General features: G+C 35.6%; 1 protein-coding gene across 1 annotated transcript in view; it reads left to right on the forward strand.

The window, feature by feature from the left end:
- The first annotated feature begins 4,685 nt into the window (after positions 1-4,685).
- PTPN12 (protein tyrosine phosphatase, non-receptor type 12) overlaps positions 4,686-15,243 on the forward strand; it is a 46,395-nt gene continuing 35,837 nt past the window's right edge. Inside the window, exons 1-6 of the mRNA XM_009882918.1 lie at positions 4,686-4,788; positions 8,413-8,489; positions 9,531-9,626; positions 10,634-10,672; positions 11,490-11,561; positions 14,543-14,602. Of these exons, the coding sequence (XP_009881220.1) occupies positions 9,603-9,626; positions 10,634-10,672; positions 11,490-11,561; positions 14,543-14,602 (195 nt within the window). The 5' untranslated portion in view covers positions 4,686-4,788; positions 8,413-8,489; positions 9,531-9,602. The remainder of the gene's footprint in view (positions 4,789-8,412; positions 8,490-9,530; positions 9,627-10,633; positions 10,673-11,489; positions 11,562-14,542; positions 14,603-15,243) is intronic.

Below are 15,243 nucleotides of genomic sequence, written 5' to 3' on the forward strand. Positions count from 1 at the left end.
CTAGGATGAGGGCACAGTTGAACATAATTCATGTGTTTTTCTTCCCCTGCTGCTAGTCAGAACAATGCCACGTCAAGCTTATGATAGAAATAGCTGTCTTACAAAATGAGTGCATTAATACAACATTATTGTTTCCTAGTATCTTCTTTTATGCTTTGATTTTTTTTTTAAAGGTAATTTTTATGGATTTTTTTCTTTAGTTTTCAGTTCTTTGAGTATTTCATAATACACTTAAGCAAATGTTGCAAAACAAAATATATTCTTGTGTGTTTGGTGTTACCTCATGACTCTGCTGCTATAGCTGTCCGTGTAGAGCTTCCGAGGCCTGTTGCAGTTGCCTGTTGTCACATAGCAAATGAACCATGGGTGCCATGGAGTATTCCAGCAGCTGACGTTTGGTGCTATGATATGTACTGCTCCTCAGGTATGGTCAAAAAGGAGATTCAGGCAAACATCACTGTTCTACTAGCTGAGGTTTTGATCATGGGAAATGTCAGATAAGACTTAGGATACAATTTGAGGACTTCAAATAAGTGATACCCTCATGAAATATTTGTCACGCTTTCTTTGAAAAGAAGCCCAGAAGGGAGTCACAAGAACTTTTGTATCTTAAATAAGGTTCAGTCTTTTTAAAACAAGTTCTTCAAATCTCAATAGGCAATATCAATATTTTCTTTAATCCACAAACAACATTTCTATGGTGTTAAGCAATGAGTCTTTACAGGCTTTCTAAAGTGTTAAATAGATGAAATATATTGACTGAAAATCAGAGTTCTGTTTTTCTTGAACTGCTTGGACGACTTCTGATTGGAGTTCTTTTTAATATGGTAAGATTGCACAAGTTGGGTTTGAAAAGCTGGTTTGTCTTTTTGTGAAAACACTGAAGCTGAGTTGTAGTACAGACTCTAAAACCGCTGTGGAAGCTGGAAGTATGTTTCTGAAACTCAAATTGTTTCAAAGGCTCATCCATCCCCCCCACTGTCACATGTGGTAAGCGTTTGTCACCATCCCACAAACCACTTCTGTCACGCAGTGAATAAGCAGAATTAAACTTGAGCTTTTCTAATGAGAATGGAACTTAAGACCTTGTGAATGTAGTTCTTTAAGTGTGATGAATCGTGAATATACACTTACTTTTTGACCATTTTGGTCTTAAAAGAATATATAAATGAAGATTTTTGTGATACCAAAATAGCAGTTCCAGTGAATATGCAAGCGTCACGGAAGTGTACACTGTTATCTGCAGAGGCACCAGGCTGGATCTCTAATGTCCCTGCTGTTGGCATCCGAGTATTTTCTGGGAAGCGATTTGGCAGTTTACTGACTTAACCCAAATGAGTGCTGCTTTGTACTGTAGACAGTTGTTTATTATGAATTAGCATGAAACTGGACTGTGACGGATCTTACTGGCTATCTTGTCATCAACTTATCATAGTCTGAACAAAATTCTTTCTTCTTCTGCCCTGTCATTACCCCCGTCCTGCTATTGACTACATTCTTCTCCTCCTGGTCACTCTAGACTGTAACCTAGGAAGCACTGAATATCTTGTATCCTACAGCAAGCTGTGTGCGCACATTACAATTGCTTTCTACAGAAATTTTCTATTGAGTGTAGGGCAAAATCTTCTGTGGAGTCTGACACTTTTTCATTCCTGTGGTAGTTTGTTCAAAGCTCAGTTTTTAGAAGTCTTTCCTTGCTCTTTAGTCAATTCTTTCTCTTCCAAAGCATGAAGTAGATGCTGTTCTATGTAGCAGATCCTACTACAAATCAGAGAGAGTACTACTTACTCTTGATTGCTCTCAGGACTGCGCTTACTTATCTTCTATTACCCATGTGACAGACCAGCTGATAAACATGCATTGAAAGCATGGGTCCTAAAGTATTTTAGGAATAGATGTGTGTTAAAATCAACCTGTATTTCATTTCCAGTCTTTGCCTCAGAGCTGGGCTATGCTAATCCTACTTTCTAGTCTGTTTAGCAGATTGAACAGCTATTTAATCATGCAGGGGAGAAGGTGATGCAGAATTCTCATAGCATCACTTTCTAGAAGATGAAAGTTGGTACTGGTTTCTCCAGGCTTTTTGGCTTATGATAAGTTCAAGTTGTACCTGTGGAAGTGTGTTGTGTTTGTTTTTTCTTGCATGCCTTTAAAGTGATCTAAGGCAAAAAGGGTTATCTTCCTAGGGTGCTTTTTGATACCTAACCTTTTTCTTGTATCACTTCCTCAAGCGTATCCTTTCTCATGCAAAATAACTTCTGCTTCTACTCAGGTTTTAGAGGTGGTTTTTTCTCTAAGCATCTTTCTGTTACTTTTTCTAAGCAGAGTCATGGCATTTGTCCCACAAAAATCAGTAAGATGGAAAAAAACCTCACAACCAGATCGAGATGTGGAACAATAAACAAAATTGTATTTAAATCTTATTTAGTGCCTGTGCTTGGAAAGTATCATTGACTTTGCTTTCTTCCCCACCCTCCATCCACCCAATTGGAGGCTTGTAGCCTATTTCAAAGTATTTCTTAGTCTTGCAATTCTTAGCTGATATAGCTGTTATGCATATTTATTTTGCTATTTCTGGACTCCTGGTTCTGTGCAGTCTTAGGACAAGCAGTATTTTTTATTTTGACACAGGTGAGCGCAGTGTTACATGGGACACTCTCTCCTATGTGCACCAATATTCTTTGTCTGTGCTGTGTTACAAACTAGGTTTCTCTGCCTGCTGTGTATACAGGTTATGTTGAGAATTTTAGTGTTCCAAAGATGAGCGTAGTCTGCACGGAAGCTTTGTGTAGCTGTTTACATGTCTTTTCAAGAATTGAATCTTCCTATTCTTCATTGTAGCAATGTTTTAGCACTTCAGTCACTGTGCAGTCAGAGACATACTGTCCCATCTCCAAATATTTACTGTTTTTCGGCATCAACTAACTGCAAGATTTTCAAGAGCAGTGTACTTTAAGGAAAAAGAAACAACTCTGTGTGCTAGTGCTGTCACTTCTTTTAGCGTTCAGTGATTTAATCTGTGATAAAGTCCTTGGATAAGAGGAAAAAAAATGTCTGAAAACTGGTACTTCTTGATTTGCCTTCTTTTAAATTTTACTTTGCCATTGTTTTTGCTCTGTAAATGACATTTTATGGATTAGATGCATATTATTAAACTAAATTAATGCAAAGTTTTATCTACATTTGCATATAAAACTTGCTGGTTTTTCACTATATCCAGACAAATTTTATGAAAGTGTTTTTCTGTATGTAGCAGAAATGCTAAATTTTGTGGTTTTTCTTTTCCTTTTTTTGCTGGGAGAATTATTGGAGGACTTGAGTTGCCAATTAATTTTTCCTTCTTTTATTAAAAATTGATGTGTGCAGTCAGTGTCCCAAGTGTGTTAGTAGTTTTAGAAGAATTCAAGACGACAACTGGCTTTCCAGCCAAACTATCTTATTTATGTTGTCTTTCTGCCTGTATGTTGTTGCATAGTCAGTGATAAACAAGATTTATATTTTTAACGAGCAACCATCCTCCCCTGCTCTCTGCCTTCCCCCAGAAAAGCAAGCCATGAACATTTCAGGTCTTCAAGGATGATAATCAAGCATCAAAGATGGAGGGAGGGAACATGAACAACCTCTATCCTTCTACCCGTGCAGAATACCACTCAATAGAAATGCTAAACCTCTCTGAAGCCACAAAGTTTTCCTCTTGATTGTCTTATGCGCTACCATGGTGTCAGTGTCAATGGAATGGCTGGTTTTGCAACCACCCTGCTTTAGCTGGAAGCCAGAGTTAAGTATCCGAGTTCTTCAGGTCTTTTTAAATCTGGATGTCCACACAATCAAAGAGAACAAGCACTGCTGACTCCTCTTGTATTTTTTTTTTTTTATTCAAAGAGAATTTATATTCTTTTCTTCCTCCTCAGTTTTAAGGTGTCAAATGCCTACTTTGGGATGATAAAAGCTGCGTTGCTCTTGTTATTTCCTAGGTTGCTGGAAGGCATGAGCTGGATTCTGTTATTACAGGTTTTGACTGTTTCAAATTTCTAGGATTTGAAATAGATGGAGAGGGAAGAAATGGCATATTGTTGTGAATACAGCAGACCTCCTGTCACTCATGTTAATTGTGAAAACCTTGTGCCTGCGATGCAGGAACCTTCTTTCTCTGGGTGTGCTTGAACAGGGAGTTGGGCCATAGGAGTTGATACCTGTTAAAAGTGAGATTTTGCTTTCTGTTCAGTTGGCAGTGTGTTGGAAGCTGTGTGCTTCAGCGCAAAGTACCTGCTGCTAACAGCTGTTCCTGAGCCAGCCTACTCTGTGCTCTTCCTCCAGGTATTCTGAGCAATAACAGATTTTTCTGTTTCTCACAGATATTCTTAATGTGGTTGTTAATCTCCAACAGGGCAGTGTATTTCCTAAATAAAATATAACTGTATTCCATCCTGCTGCTGTAGTGGCTTTTCCAAAGTTCCGTGTCTCATGATGTATAGAACTGGTTTCAACTTGGTTGTAAACTGCTGATGAGCTAAAAGTACTGGATAATTAGATTTTTAAACTTCATCATAGTGAATGTTGTAAAAGGAGAGAAGGTGTATTTTTGAGTGATCTTCTTATACTTCATTGATGAAGCTGATACCTAGTGATGTTTCTGTTATCCTGAGATTTGAAAATATAACATAAATGTTTTATTTCAGAGGTTAAGAAGATTATCAACAAAATACAGAACAGAGAAGATCTACCCAACAGCCACTGGAGAAAAAGAAGAAAATGTTAAAAAGAATAGATACAAGGATATATTGCCATGTAAGTCTGATTTTCGTGTTAATAGAAGACAAAGGCAAGTGCTTGTTATTCTTAATCTATTTTGAATTTTACAATTTAACTATTACTGAAAAGCAAAATTGGAGATAACTTGCTGAAAGATAACTTTCGTAAAATTTTTATTTTTAATTTGGAAGGCAAAGTAAGTGAACATTTGTATATTTTATTAGGAGAGCTGTCACGTAAAGATAAAATGTGTGCTAAGTCCCAAGCCCTATCAAGCTGATATTTTCATTTTAGCTTGGCATAGTCTAGCATTTTACTAGGTGCATAACTTAGGAGCATGTTATTCATGATAGAAAACAAACAAATGTCAGCATAAACTCTAGATCAGATTTTAAGGAGCCTTAAGGGACCTGGCTTTGTGGTTTGAAGTAAAATGGATCTTTTTTGCTTGTTTGTATCCTGCAAACGGTGTCAGAGAACTTTCATTGCTGGATTATCTTCAGTTTGTATTTTGCTAGAGCCCAAATGAAATTCTGTTTAATGTACAAACACAGAAAACAAGAGTCAGAGCAGAATTTAAATTTTAAGACCACCAATGTGTGGATGTAACAGATCAGTGATCTATAATGACAAGATTGCCTGTTACAAGCAGCTCACTTTGTGTAGCTCATGAGACCATGTATTTCAGCAACTCTTACTGTGCTTCTCAATATGAACAGCTGACAGTGAAATTAAAGGATAGTCTTCTGACAAATGCCATTTTTCATATCCCAGAAAATAAGCAACAGATACATTTTACTCTGCTTAGCTTTCTCAGAAGTGTTAGGAGGTTTATAACCAATTTGAAGTTGAAAATGATCTTAAGCATCATTAGCTTTCATTTTAAAGATGTGTTCTAGTAGTACGCTCCAGTGAATTACTGTGTTTTTCAGATTGTTGTATACCTGCGTGCTCTGTTTTTCTAGTGCTGGAATTTTTACTGTTTATCAGCTCTTGGAGCAACACTTCAGCAGTAACTTTTGTCCTAAAGCCACAGGCCCTAGATTGTTTAACAAGGTGGGCATAGTGCTTGCTGCTGCAAGGAAGGAGCGGCACATGTATTCAAAGTTTGCTGGAGGATATATATATAAAAATACATTGCATGTTGAAGAGTAGTGTGGTACTAAGCTCAACTGCAGCAAAATAGTTAAATATCATTGGGGTTTTCATGTTTGTTTTGTTTTTTTAGTTGGGAGGAAACATAATAGATGAAGTGAAAAAGAGAGGGGAAGTTGTTAGAGTCATCTTACTAAGAGTTGTTATACTCTTTCTTCCATGCTGGCATGTTGGTAGATCATGAACAACGTAGCAGAATCTTGGTAGTACCTAGGCTGAATCAATGAGACACTTACTAGCTAGTCGTGTAGTGAATGGCTGCAACTAGAGTGGTAGATGTGCTTTTCTTTCATCTACATAAAAAAAAAAAAAACAAACCTCAGTCATTGGGATCTGAAAGGGTAGACAGATGACAGTGGGGAAAATGAACAAACCTCAAAGCTGACATTGAGGAAAATTGAAGATACATTTTCAGTTAAAGCGAGAATATCTCCAAACATCCAAAGGTTCCAGCAATAGAGTGATGGAAGACCAGCTTGACAGAAATGAAAGCAAGGAGAAGTTTTAGAGGAGGAAGAAGGATGATACTTTGCCTATCATTTATAAATCCAAAAAGGAACTTACATTTGTAACTTAATTGGAGATTAGTGCTGTATTTATCAGAAATTGTTACTGCTACCAGAGAGACCAGTACCTCAATACCAACTCAATACTGGTTTCAGAATAAAAGAAGTATGCTCGTTCAAATTACAGTTCACTAAGCCATCCTAAATGATAGTTAAATGAAATATGGTGTTCGCTGGTTGCCTGAAGAAACCAATTAGTAATTGTGAGCTGAGCCTCTAAGCCATATATATATGTCAAAGCGCTTAATCTTCTGAACCTGGAACCTCCATTGGAATTTCTTTTGGAGAATTCTATTTCAGACCTAAAACAGTGAAAGAGCTGAGCTGTGGTAGATACAGGCAGGCTGGAAATCTTGACATTTGGAAACTGCTGTAGAATTTTGGATCTACTGTGCTGGGAAGATAGGAGCCCTCATTAGCCTACCACTTCAGTTAGTCAGATCCACCATTTAAAAGCAGTTTTTTGTATTAAGTCTGTGACACCACTGCATGCTCATAAAGCATTTTTGCTTTTACATTACATCTGAGTGTAATACAGTGTGATATGTTTTAAGGGTTTCTCTAGGCCTTAATGTAAGAGTGCGTTGTCTTTAGATCTGTGATCTAAATGTCTTGTAATCTACACTTGTGCTTTTTTAGGAAGCATTACATGGTAACACAAACATTTTTTTGCATGTTATCAGGACTCTGGCAGAAAATTTCACCATCTTGGAAGCTTTTTGGAAGAGCTTTCTGTATAGAAATAACTCCTAGCATGTAGTTCATGTGGGCATGGTTCACTGTTTTATTAATTAGTAATTTATTAATTATTATTATTATATGTTTTGACAAAAGAAAACCCCAACCAACCATATTTCCTCTTTTTGAATAGTCTTGTTCTTTTGGCTTTTTTCTTGAGCTTAGCTCTAGTAAGAGTGTTAGCAGCTGTTCTGTGGTGGAGGAATCGACCCTGGGAGCAGAAAGTAACAGAAATTGCTTGAGCAGATGCTGTGTCTGCAGATACTTCTGTTCCCCAGTTCAAAAGATTTTTTTTTTTTTTGTCTGGATCTCCAACTAAAACAGCCTCTATTGTAGAGGTAGTTTGAGTGATTTTTATGTGATAGCTAGGAAGTGTTTGTATCAACAAGAGCTGGAAGGACTGGCAAATGTGCCAACCACCTACCCTCCTTACTAAGAATCGTTAAGTTGTTTCTGTGTTAAAGATGCACTTAATTTTTTTTTTTTTCAACGCCAAAAAGAATTCCAAGATGTTTATTCTGTCAACAAGTAATAAAGGCTGTCTTTAAGAATGCTGAGGACTTTGGTCTCCAAAGATCTGCTATTTTTATAAGAAGCTTTCTCTGAGACAGTCAATAATGCTCGAGGCAGAAACTTGAAATGTCAGAACCCCCTAAATGAAAGAGTCTCTGCTTATAGTTTAGAAGTGCCCCAGCAAAGTGCCTAGACCAGGGTTTGGGGGATAGAAGTCACTCTGTGCCTGAACAATAAACCCCAGTGCATGTTTCATGTTGCAATAATTGGTAGAGTCCTCCTTGGCAGAGACTGTGCACTGGTGTTTTATTCTTTCTGCTTTCTGTGAATGTGACTTTAATTCTGACCATTATGATCAGTGTTAATACTGTGTAACTACAACTTTGATTACTTCTAATAAATTGAATTTTGCTTCTTTGTAAGGAATCACTCCTGGAATTCCAGTAGCTGGTACTTTGTAAACTTGAGCGTCAGAAGCCCAAAGCACTAGGAGCTACTCTGCTTATCCCTACCCGAGTTGGTTTACCCGGAAGTTAAATTAACTGACTGACTTGATTCTGTGACTTATCTTTGGGAAACATTCTTTAATGCTTAATTTCTTTTATACATACAATATGTACTATATATATAGATTTACTGTTACGTATTGATTTACATGTGTTGTAATTCTTGTTATAAATTCTTTTAGTTGATCATAGCCGGGTTAAACTGACCTTAAAAACTCCCCCACAAGATTCAGACTACATCAATGCAAACTTTATTAAGGTATGTATTACTGTCTTAAAAGCTTTAAAAGAATATAAGAACTGTTATTTTGTGTCACTGCATTTTTAATATTATAGTCTGAGATAAGAAATTACAGCTGCAAGGGAAGATTTTCTTTTATTATGATGAATAAATTTGCAAGCATGATGCCATTTATAAAGCAATTCTTTAAGTTTTAATATTACTCTATGTGTAAGTATTACATAAAATAATTTATTATAAAGTGACAGGCAACCAAATTGAAACTTTATACCATAGGGAAATTCAGATGCAATTGTTTTAACAGTTGATAGTGTTAAAAACACCAGATTTTGAGAGGCTGTTTTTAGGATCATAAATGAGGCATTTGACAAATTATGTATGTTAATATGCACTTCTTACTGTTCATGGCAGAAGCATGGTAGTGGAATTATATCTAATGTTCTTAAAGACAAGCCAGAATTTGGCTAAAAGCCTGTTACACTTTTGTTTCAAAATGCGAATATCTTGGGCTTTCCTTGCAGTGTTATTCTGATGCGGCTTCCACACAGTAATGCTTATTCAGAAACAAAGTGTTCCTATAAATCTCACTTCTTGAATGTTTAGCTTGAAAAGCTGAATGTAAATGTCTTCAAGTTTTATATAAAACACATTTTTAAAGTTTTTGATTTTTTAAATGTATTATTACTGGGAGGAGGGGAACTTAAATTTGTTCAAGGACATGCTTTTTAGCAGAAGGACTTTCAAATTTTCCTCACTAAATGTTTGAGTAACAAAGAGAATGTGGACTTAAAGGGAATCTTCAGAATCTGAATATACAGAAACTTAATATTTTCTATTACAGTCTCTGGCAGCACAGTAGTTGTTATAATCTTGGGGTCCCTTGAAATCACCAGCAAAATTCCCACTGATGTAAATGGGACTCGTATTTCATATTTAACCTTCCTATTGTATAGATAAAAAGATACTCTAATTTTATATGATTATAACCTAAAGCCTTTTCTTATTCAACACTGATAAATTTTCTTTACGAACGTTAATGGTTTCTTTGTGTAATCCTAGGGCGTACATGGGCCAAAAGCATATGTTGCTACCCAGGGACCATTAGCAAATACAGTAATAGACTTCTGGAGGATGATATGGGAATACAATGTTGCAGTAAGTACCTACTTAAAGACCAAAATTGGGTATTACCTTATTTCATGACACAGTGATTGTGTATCTTTTGCCTGAACTTGCTATTATAAAAATGTTGATAGTGATTTAGTCCATTTATTTCTCAAATCTTGGGTTTTTTACTTTAAATAGCATTCTATACATCATTAATGTTGTTTCTTCAATTTAATAATGTAAATTCAAAGTAATAATTTTATTGAATGAATGTGAAATCATGCATACTTATGAATAGGTTGGTGCTTGATTACATCTGTCCTGTAGGAGACCTTACAACTCTGATTTAATGTGGACTGACAAGATCGGACACAGAAGCAGCATGTGAAACAAAGAAAATAAAACCCTACCTTTCTATTTACGCTAATCTTGGGTTACTTATTGGTTTATATATTCTACACCTGTTTAAACAGCTATTGTCAGGAGTTAACTTTTAAGTGCTGTTAAAATTTGATACGTTCAACAAATTATTTCTGAAGATATTTTGTTTTATCAGACACTTAAATCATGGTTACTTATGGTAACAAATAGCTTACCTGTTGGTGCATTTTTTGTGCTATTCACATTAATGTATGTGAAATAGCTTCACCTAAGAACCCTGATTCTTATTTTTTTAAATAGGTTTTTGCACTTACTTTAAATAGTCTATTTCATTTTAAGTGAATATAGCTGTACATTTCTTCTGGTTGGCAAATGTTTCTATACTTTTATGATTAAGTTTAGACTTTACAGTCGGGCTGAATAAATAAATAAGGTATTTGTACAGGATAACAGTGAATTCAAATCAAGTAGCCTTAAAATGTTACGATAGTGTTGTAGATCGTTTTGTGCAAGATAAAACTTGGGTACTGCAGGTAGGAAAATAGTATTAATTAGTCTCTTCAGTAGTAACCGATTAAGGATCAGTATCTGCTCAGATAGAAGCAAGCAGTGAAGCATTGGTGAATTTACTTGATCTAAAAACAGCTAACTTTGAGCATTTTTTGTCTTTTCAGATAATTGTAATGGCCTGTCGAGAATTTGAAATGGGAAGGGTATGTATACTAAATACAAAACTAAATGAGCATCGCCCATGCAGAGCAACATGTCAATACCTGTGAAGCTTTATATGCTAAATCCATAACTGTAAAACTAATCTGCCAGATTGAATGAGAATGCCTATCCTTATGTTTGTATGCATAGAAAATAATGAATGCAAATGCTTTCTTAGCTACATTTATAGTGTTCCATTATTATTTAGGTATTACCTCAGTGGAATATACATGTTTGTATACGGAACTGTACCAGTGGTCTGTTTCTGGTCATGTCACTATGGGAAAAAAATCTTGGTCTTTATGGGATGTAGGCCAACTATCAAAATCCAGAGTCCTTCAGAATTTCCCGTCAATTGATACAGCTGCAAAAACACTCTATCTTTTAAACGTCTCTGCTATATTCTTATATTCTTTCCTGAGAAGTAAAAAATAAAAATAAAAAAAAGTGGTCTAGCATTGTGAATTCTGAACTTTCACAAAAACTAAATTAGCTCTCCTTGATTCCTTCTGCATGCTGCGTGCTTGCGCATATGTGGGCAGTCATGAATTTCATGTCCTAATTTACAAAGTGTCTTTTGGCTGTATTTATTGGTCACCTGGACTTTTGGTTTTGTTTATATTTTGTTATCCAAAAGAAAAGATATTTTACTATCTTAAAAGAAGTCCAGCAAGGCACCACTAGGCAGATGTTAAGGAAAAGCACTGAATAAGAGAGAGAATGAGGCATTCGAGATTATAATTTTGCCTGCTCTGCCTCTGTTAATCATAATCTTTCGGTGCTACACATGAATTAAATTAGGATTCTTTGCTTTAACAGAAAAAATGTGAACGTTACTGGCCTCTGTATGGAGAAGCAGCTGTAACCTTTGGACCATTTCGTGTTTCTTGTGTAAGTATAAAACTTTATAATTAATTTTGAAGGATTTAATGCTTTTGTAACTTAAAATAACTGTTCAACAAACAGTTTGTATTACAAAACAAATGCTTTTTTATTTGTTCAGTACCAAATTTTACACAAATACTCTCAAAGGGATGCAATGGAAAACAATTTATCTAAGCTGTGTATTTGGGTTTTTTAAAGTAGGGAGCCTATGTGCCTTGGTCTTGTGTCTTTTTATGTATCGTTTCTTTAGCTTTACATGATGTAGTTCTGAATGCTGTACCATACTCAAGACATCAAATAATATTCCTGCAGATGTTTCTCTGTCTCTCTGTTATGACTTATGCATTCTGGGTGTGCCTGAGAAATGAAAGTAACACTGGAATAGGTTATTTTCCTTAAGTTACTTAAAGTTAATTAGCATGAATAAAGAAAATGGAAATTGAACTCCTATTTTTTTTTTTAACTTGTTTTGTTGGTAACAGATACAGGTTTATTTGAAAATATTTCTGTTGCTTCTATTATTGCCTTTAAATTCAAAACAAAAATGAATAGCAGATCACCATGAGGTCTGAATCTTTTCCTGGAGAATTCACAGGAGGTAACTGTCCAGTAAGCTATGATTCCAGAAAGATGGAGGAAACCTGAACATTTCCATTGCATGTTGTGCCAGCGTTATCAGGAGTTCTGATTGCTGAGTATAACCTCTAGAACCTCTTCCAGTTTTGATACTTGCTCATAAATGATAACGTAATGATTTCTGGCAGATTAATAGGCAGGAAGAGGGACTGTGGATATCTCCTGCAGCAAGCACAGCAGGAAATTGAAGTAACAATTCTTTTGGCACCTGCCATCTCAGCATCACGCAAGAGTATACCCCAATGGGTTTTTGCAATCATCTTTCCTTGGTAGAGGAAGCTGGGTAGTAAAAGAAGGCATGGTGCAATGACCATTTTCATAAAAGGGGACCACTTATGTAGCAGAAATTCACTTCATGAATTGTGAGGTTTTCAGGGTATGAGTGAGGATATGGTGTGTGACCATCAATATGCTCAGTGTTCCTTAGGTGTGGGATGGTGTCTGGTTGCCATTGTTCACACTTTTTCATGTGTCTTAATTCCTTCCTGCTTTAAACACATTTGTGGCCTGTTTGTCCAACTTCTAGCTCTTGGAGTTGTGATCACATCATCAAGCCTACATTATAAGCCTTCACTTCTAGATGATGCCTAGGGCCATCTAGCCTATCACATTGTGTTCAATGACAGCCCGATTGCTTAAGGGAATTACTTAAGGGAAGAGAATAGAAAATTAGCCCCATATAGGATAATCCTTCTCCTTGTACTTGTCAGCTTCTAGTGATGGACTATCAGGACTTCCTTAATTGGGTGTTGCTCCTGGATTATTGATATTATAATCCAGTGGATGATGAATTTGACAGGGTTTTTTTTGGTTTGGGTTTTGTTTTTTGTCACTTATTCTTTGACATTCACATTATTGTGTTGTTGGAAGGAAACACTTCCTGTGTCTTATTTTTAAACTTGCCACCTGGTAGTTCAATCAGGTTCTATTACGTTCTATTAATTACTATTAGGATATTAATGAAACCTGGCATTGAAGTGTTGAGTATAACCGTCATCAATATAAATGATCTTACTGTGAACTTTTTACACTGGAGTTCATCATTGGCCTTAACTGTTCACTTACAGTTACTACAATTATTGGTAGAATTGGTCCATTACAAATTGATCTCAAAACTGTTTTTTTTTTTCTTTTCCTTAAATCAAAATTATGTGGGTTTGGACAGGAATTTCTGGTATTTTCTAGGTGAAGTTCTTAAAGGTGTTCAGAAAGAGCGAGCATGCCAGTTTATCAAGCTATTATTAATCCTACTTTGAAATAATCTACCAAGAATTAAGCACACTTCAAGTTCATCTTGTCAGGAAAGCATATATGTAACAAATTTTAGTCTATAAAGATTGAGTAGCCTTTTCCTACCTTAAATTAATTTTAAAATTGGCTTGTGGGTTTGGGGTTTTTGGCTTTGTTTTTTTTTTCCCCCTGTACCTACTGGGTGATGGTGACACACCTGGCAAGTATTTGTGAAAAGGGATCGTGTGTACATTGTAATTGACTTCTCAGTTACAGCTGAGAATGTTACCTTTGGGTACAGTGGTGTATATGGGCTCCATTGCCGCTCTTATGCACTATCTCCTTTAAACCTGCAAGGTGTTGCCATTGTTTTCTTGATGGAAAATAGTAAATTCCCAGTAGAAGATATGAAGACATTAAAGCATATATGCAGTCTCCTAAATTCACTGTGGGAAGCTGTAATGCTAAGCTTTTAAAGGCATCTTCAAATTGTGATATTACTGATATTTTAAGTACAGTAATACTGTTTGGTGTCTGCAGTAGAAACTTTCCTTGGTGTTCCAAAGGCAGATTTGAAAATTCTGGGAGCCTAGAAACCACGCTTTTCAGTCACAACCAAGATAATTACAATGATCTATTCGGATGCACTCTTGGTTGAAAATAATTGAAGGGGAAAGAAATGAAAGGAGATATCACAGGATAGAGTGATAAGAGGCTGAAGTTTAGAAAGCAGAAACATGTTAGAAGGATTGCTGTGGGAGGCAGTCTGTAAATTAAATAAATGTATGGAGAAATAAAGCAAAAGAAGTACTTTGAAATACTCTTAGAAGGCTTATTGATGGCTTCAGGAGCAGGCTAGACAATTATTGGTTTGAAAACTCACGTTTTTATTTTAAGTAAAAGTAACATCTTTCACTGATATCTTGTGTAGCGAGCTAAGTGGCTGGTGTTTTAAAATCAATGTTTTGGTTTCCCATCTTTTGGGGAAATTGCAGATATAGAACCAGTAAATTAAAAAAAAAAAAAAAAACACCTGAGTTTAAAGTTTGGATTTTTAGTTACACCCTGTATCCTGCATATTGATCTTTTTTTCTAATTCATTACTGTTTTCTCGTGTTTAGGAAGCTGAGCAAGCAAGAACAGATTACTTCATTAGAACGTTATTACTTGAATTTCAAAATGTAAGTATACAGTCACGTCTGGTCTCAACTTTAACGGTGGTTCAAAGGTCTCTAAAATGATACAATGGAGGAAACTCGTGAAAATATCTTCACTTTTTTTTTAGGTGCTGACTCTGTATGTATGTAAATCATCAAGCTTAGAAGTGGTGTTAAAAGCTTAGTATATAAGAAACAAATAGTGAAACTCTTTACATGTCTTTTATTTATGTTTTTGGTTAGCCAAAGGTGTGTGGTAGTCTTCAATAGCATGTGTTAACAACTGGAAAGCTTCTAGGAGATTTCACTGTTTACCCCAACTGAAAATATGATGACAAACTGAGTTGAACTTGTCAAAAGAAACTGTTTCTTCTAGTTAGCTTCTTTTTGGATACAGTATGTGTACTTGTCAGAATTTGCCCTATACTTTCATTTATTGTCAAGAGGGTTTTACAATGTCAAAAGGTATTTCTGATGCCTGTATATATATACTTGTATTGCCAAATAAAAATATAGCAAGAATGACAACAATGTATTGATTTTATTTTTTTTCCAAAAGTTTCTCACTCTAGCTTGTAAAAAGTTTCACTTTTTGGAATTGAAATAGATAAGAAAAATATGGCATGTTCTTGATTAAGTTGAGTTGCATTGTCTTTTTGCATGGA

This window comes from Charadrius vociferus, unplaced genomic scaffold, assembly GCF_000708025.1.
Source record: "Charadrius vociferus isolate BGI_N301 unplaced genomic scaffold, ASM70802v2 scaffold32, whole genome shotgun sequence".
NCBI lineage: Eukaryota > Metazoa > Chordata > Aves > Charadriiformes > Charadriidae > Charadrius > Charadrius vociferus.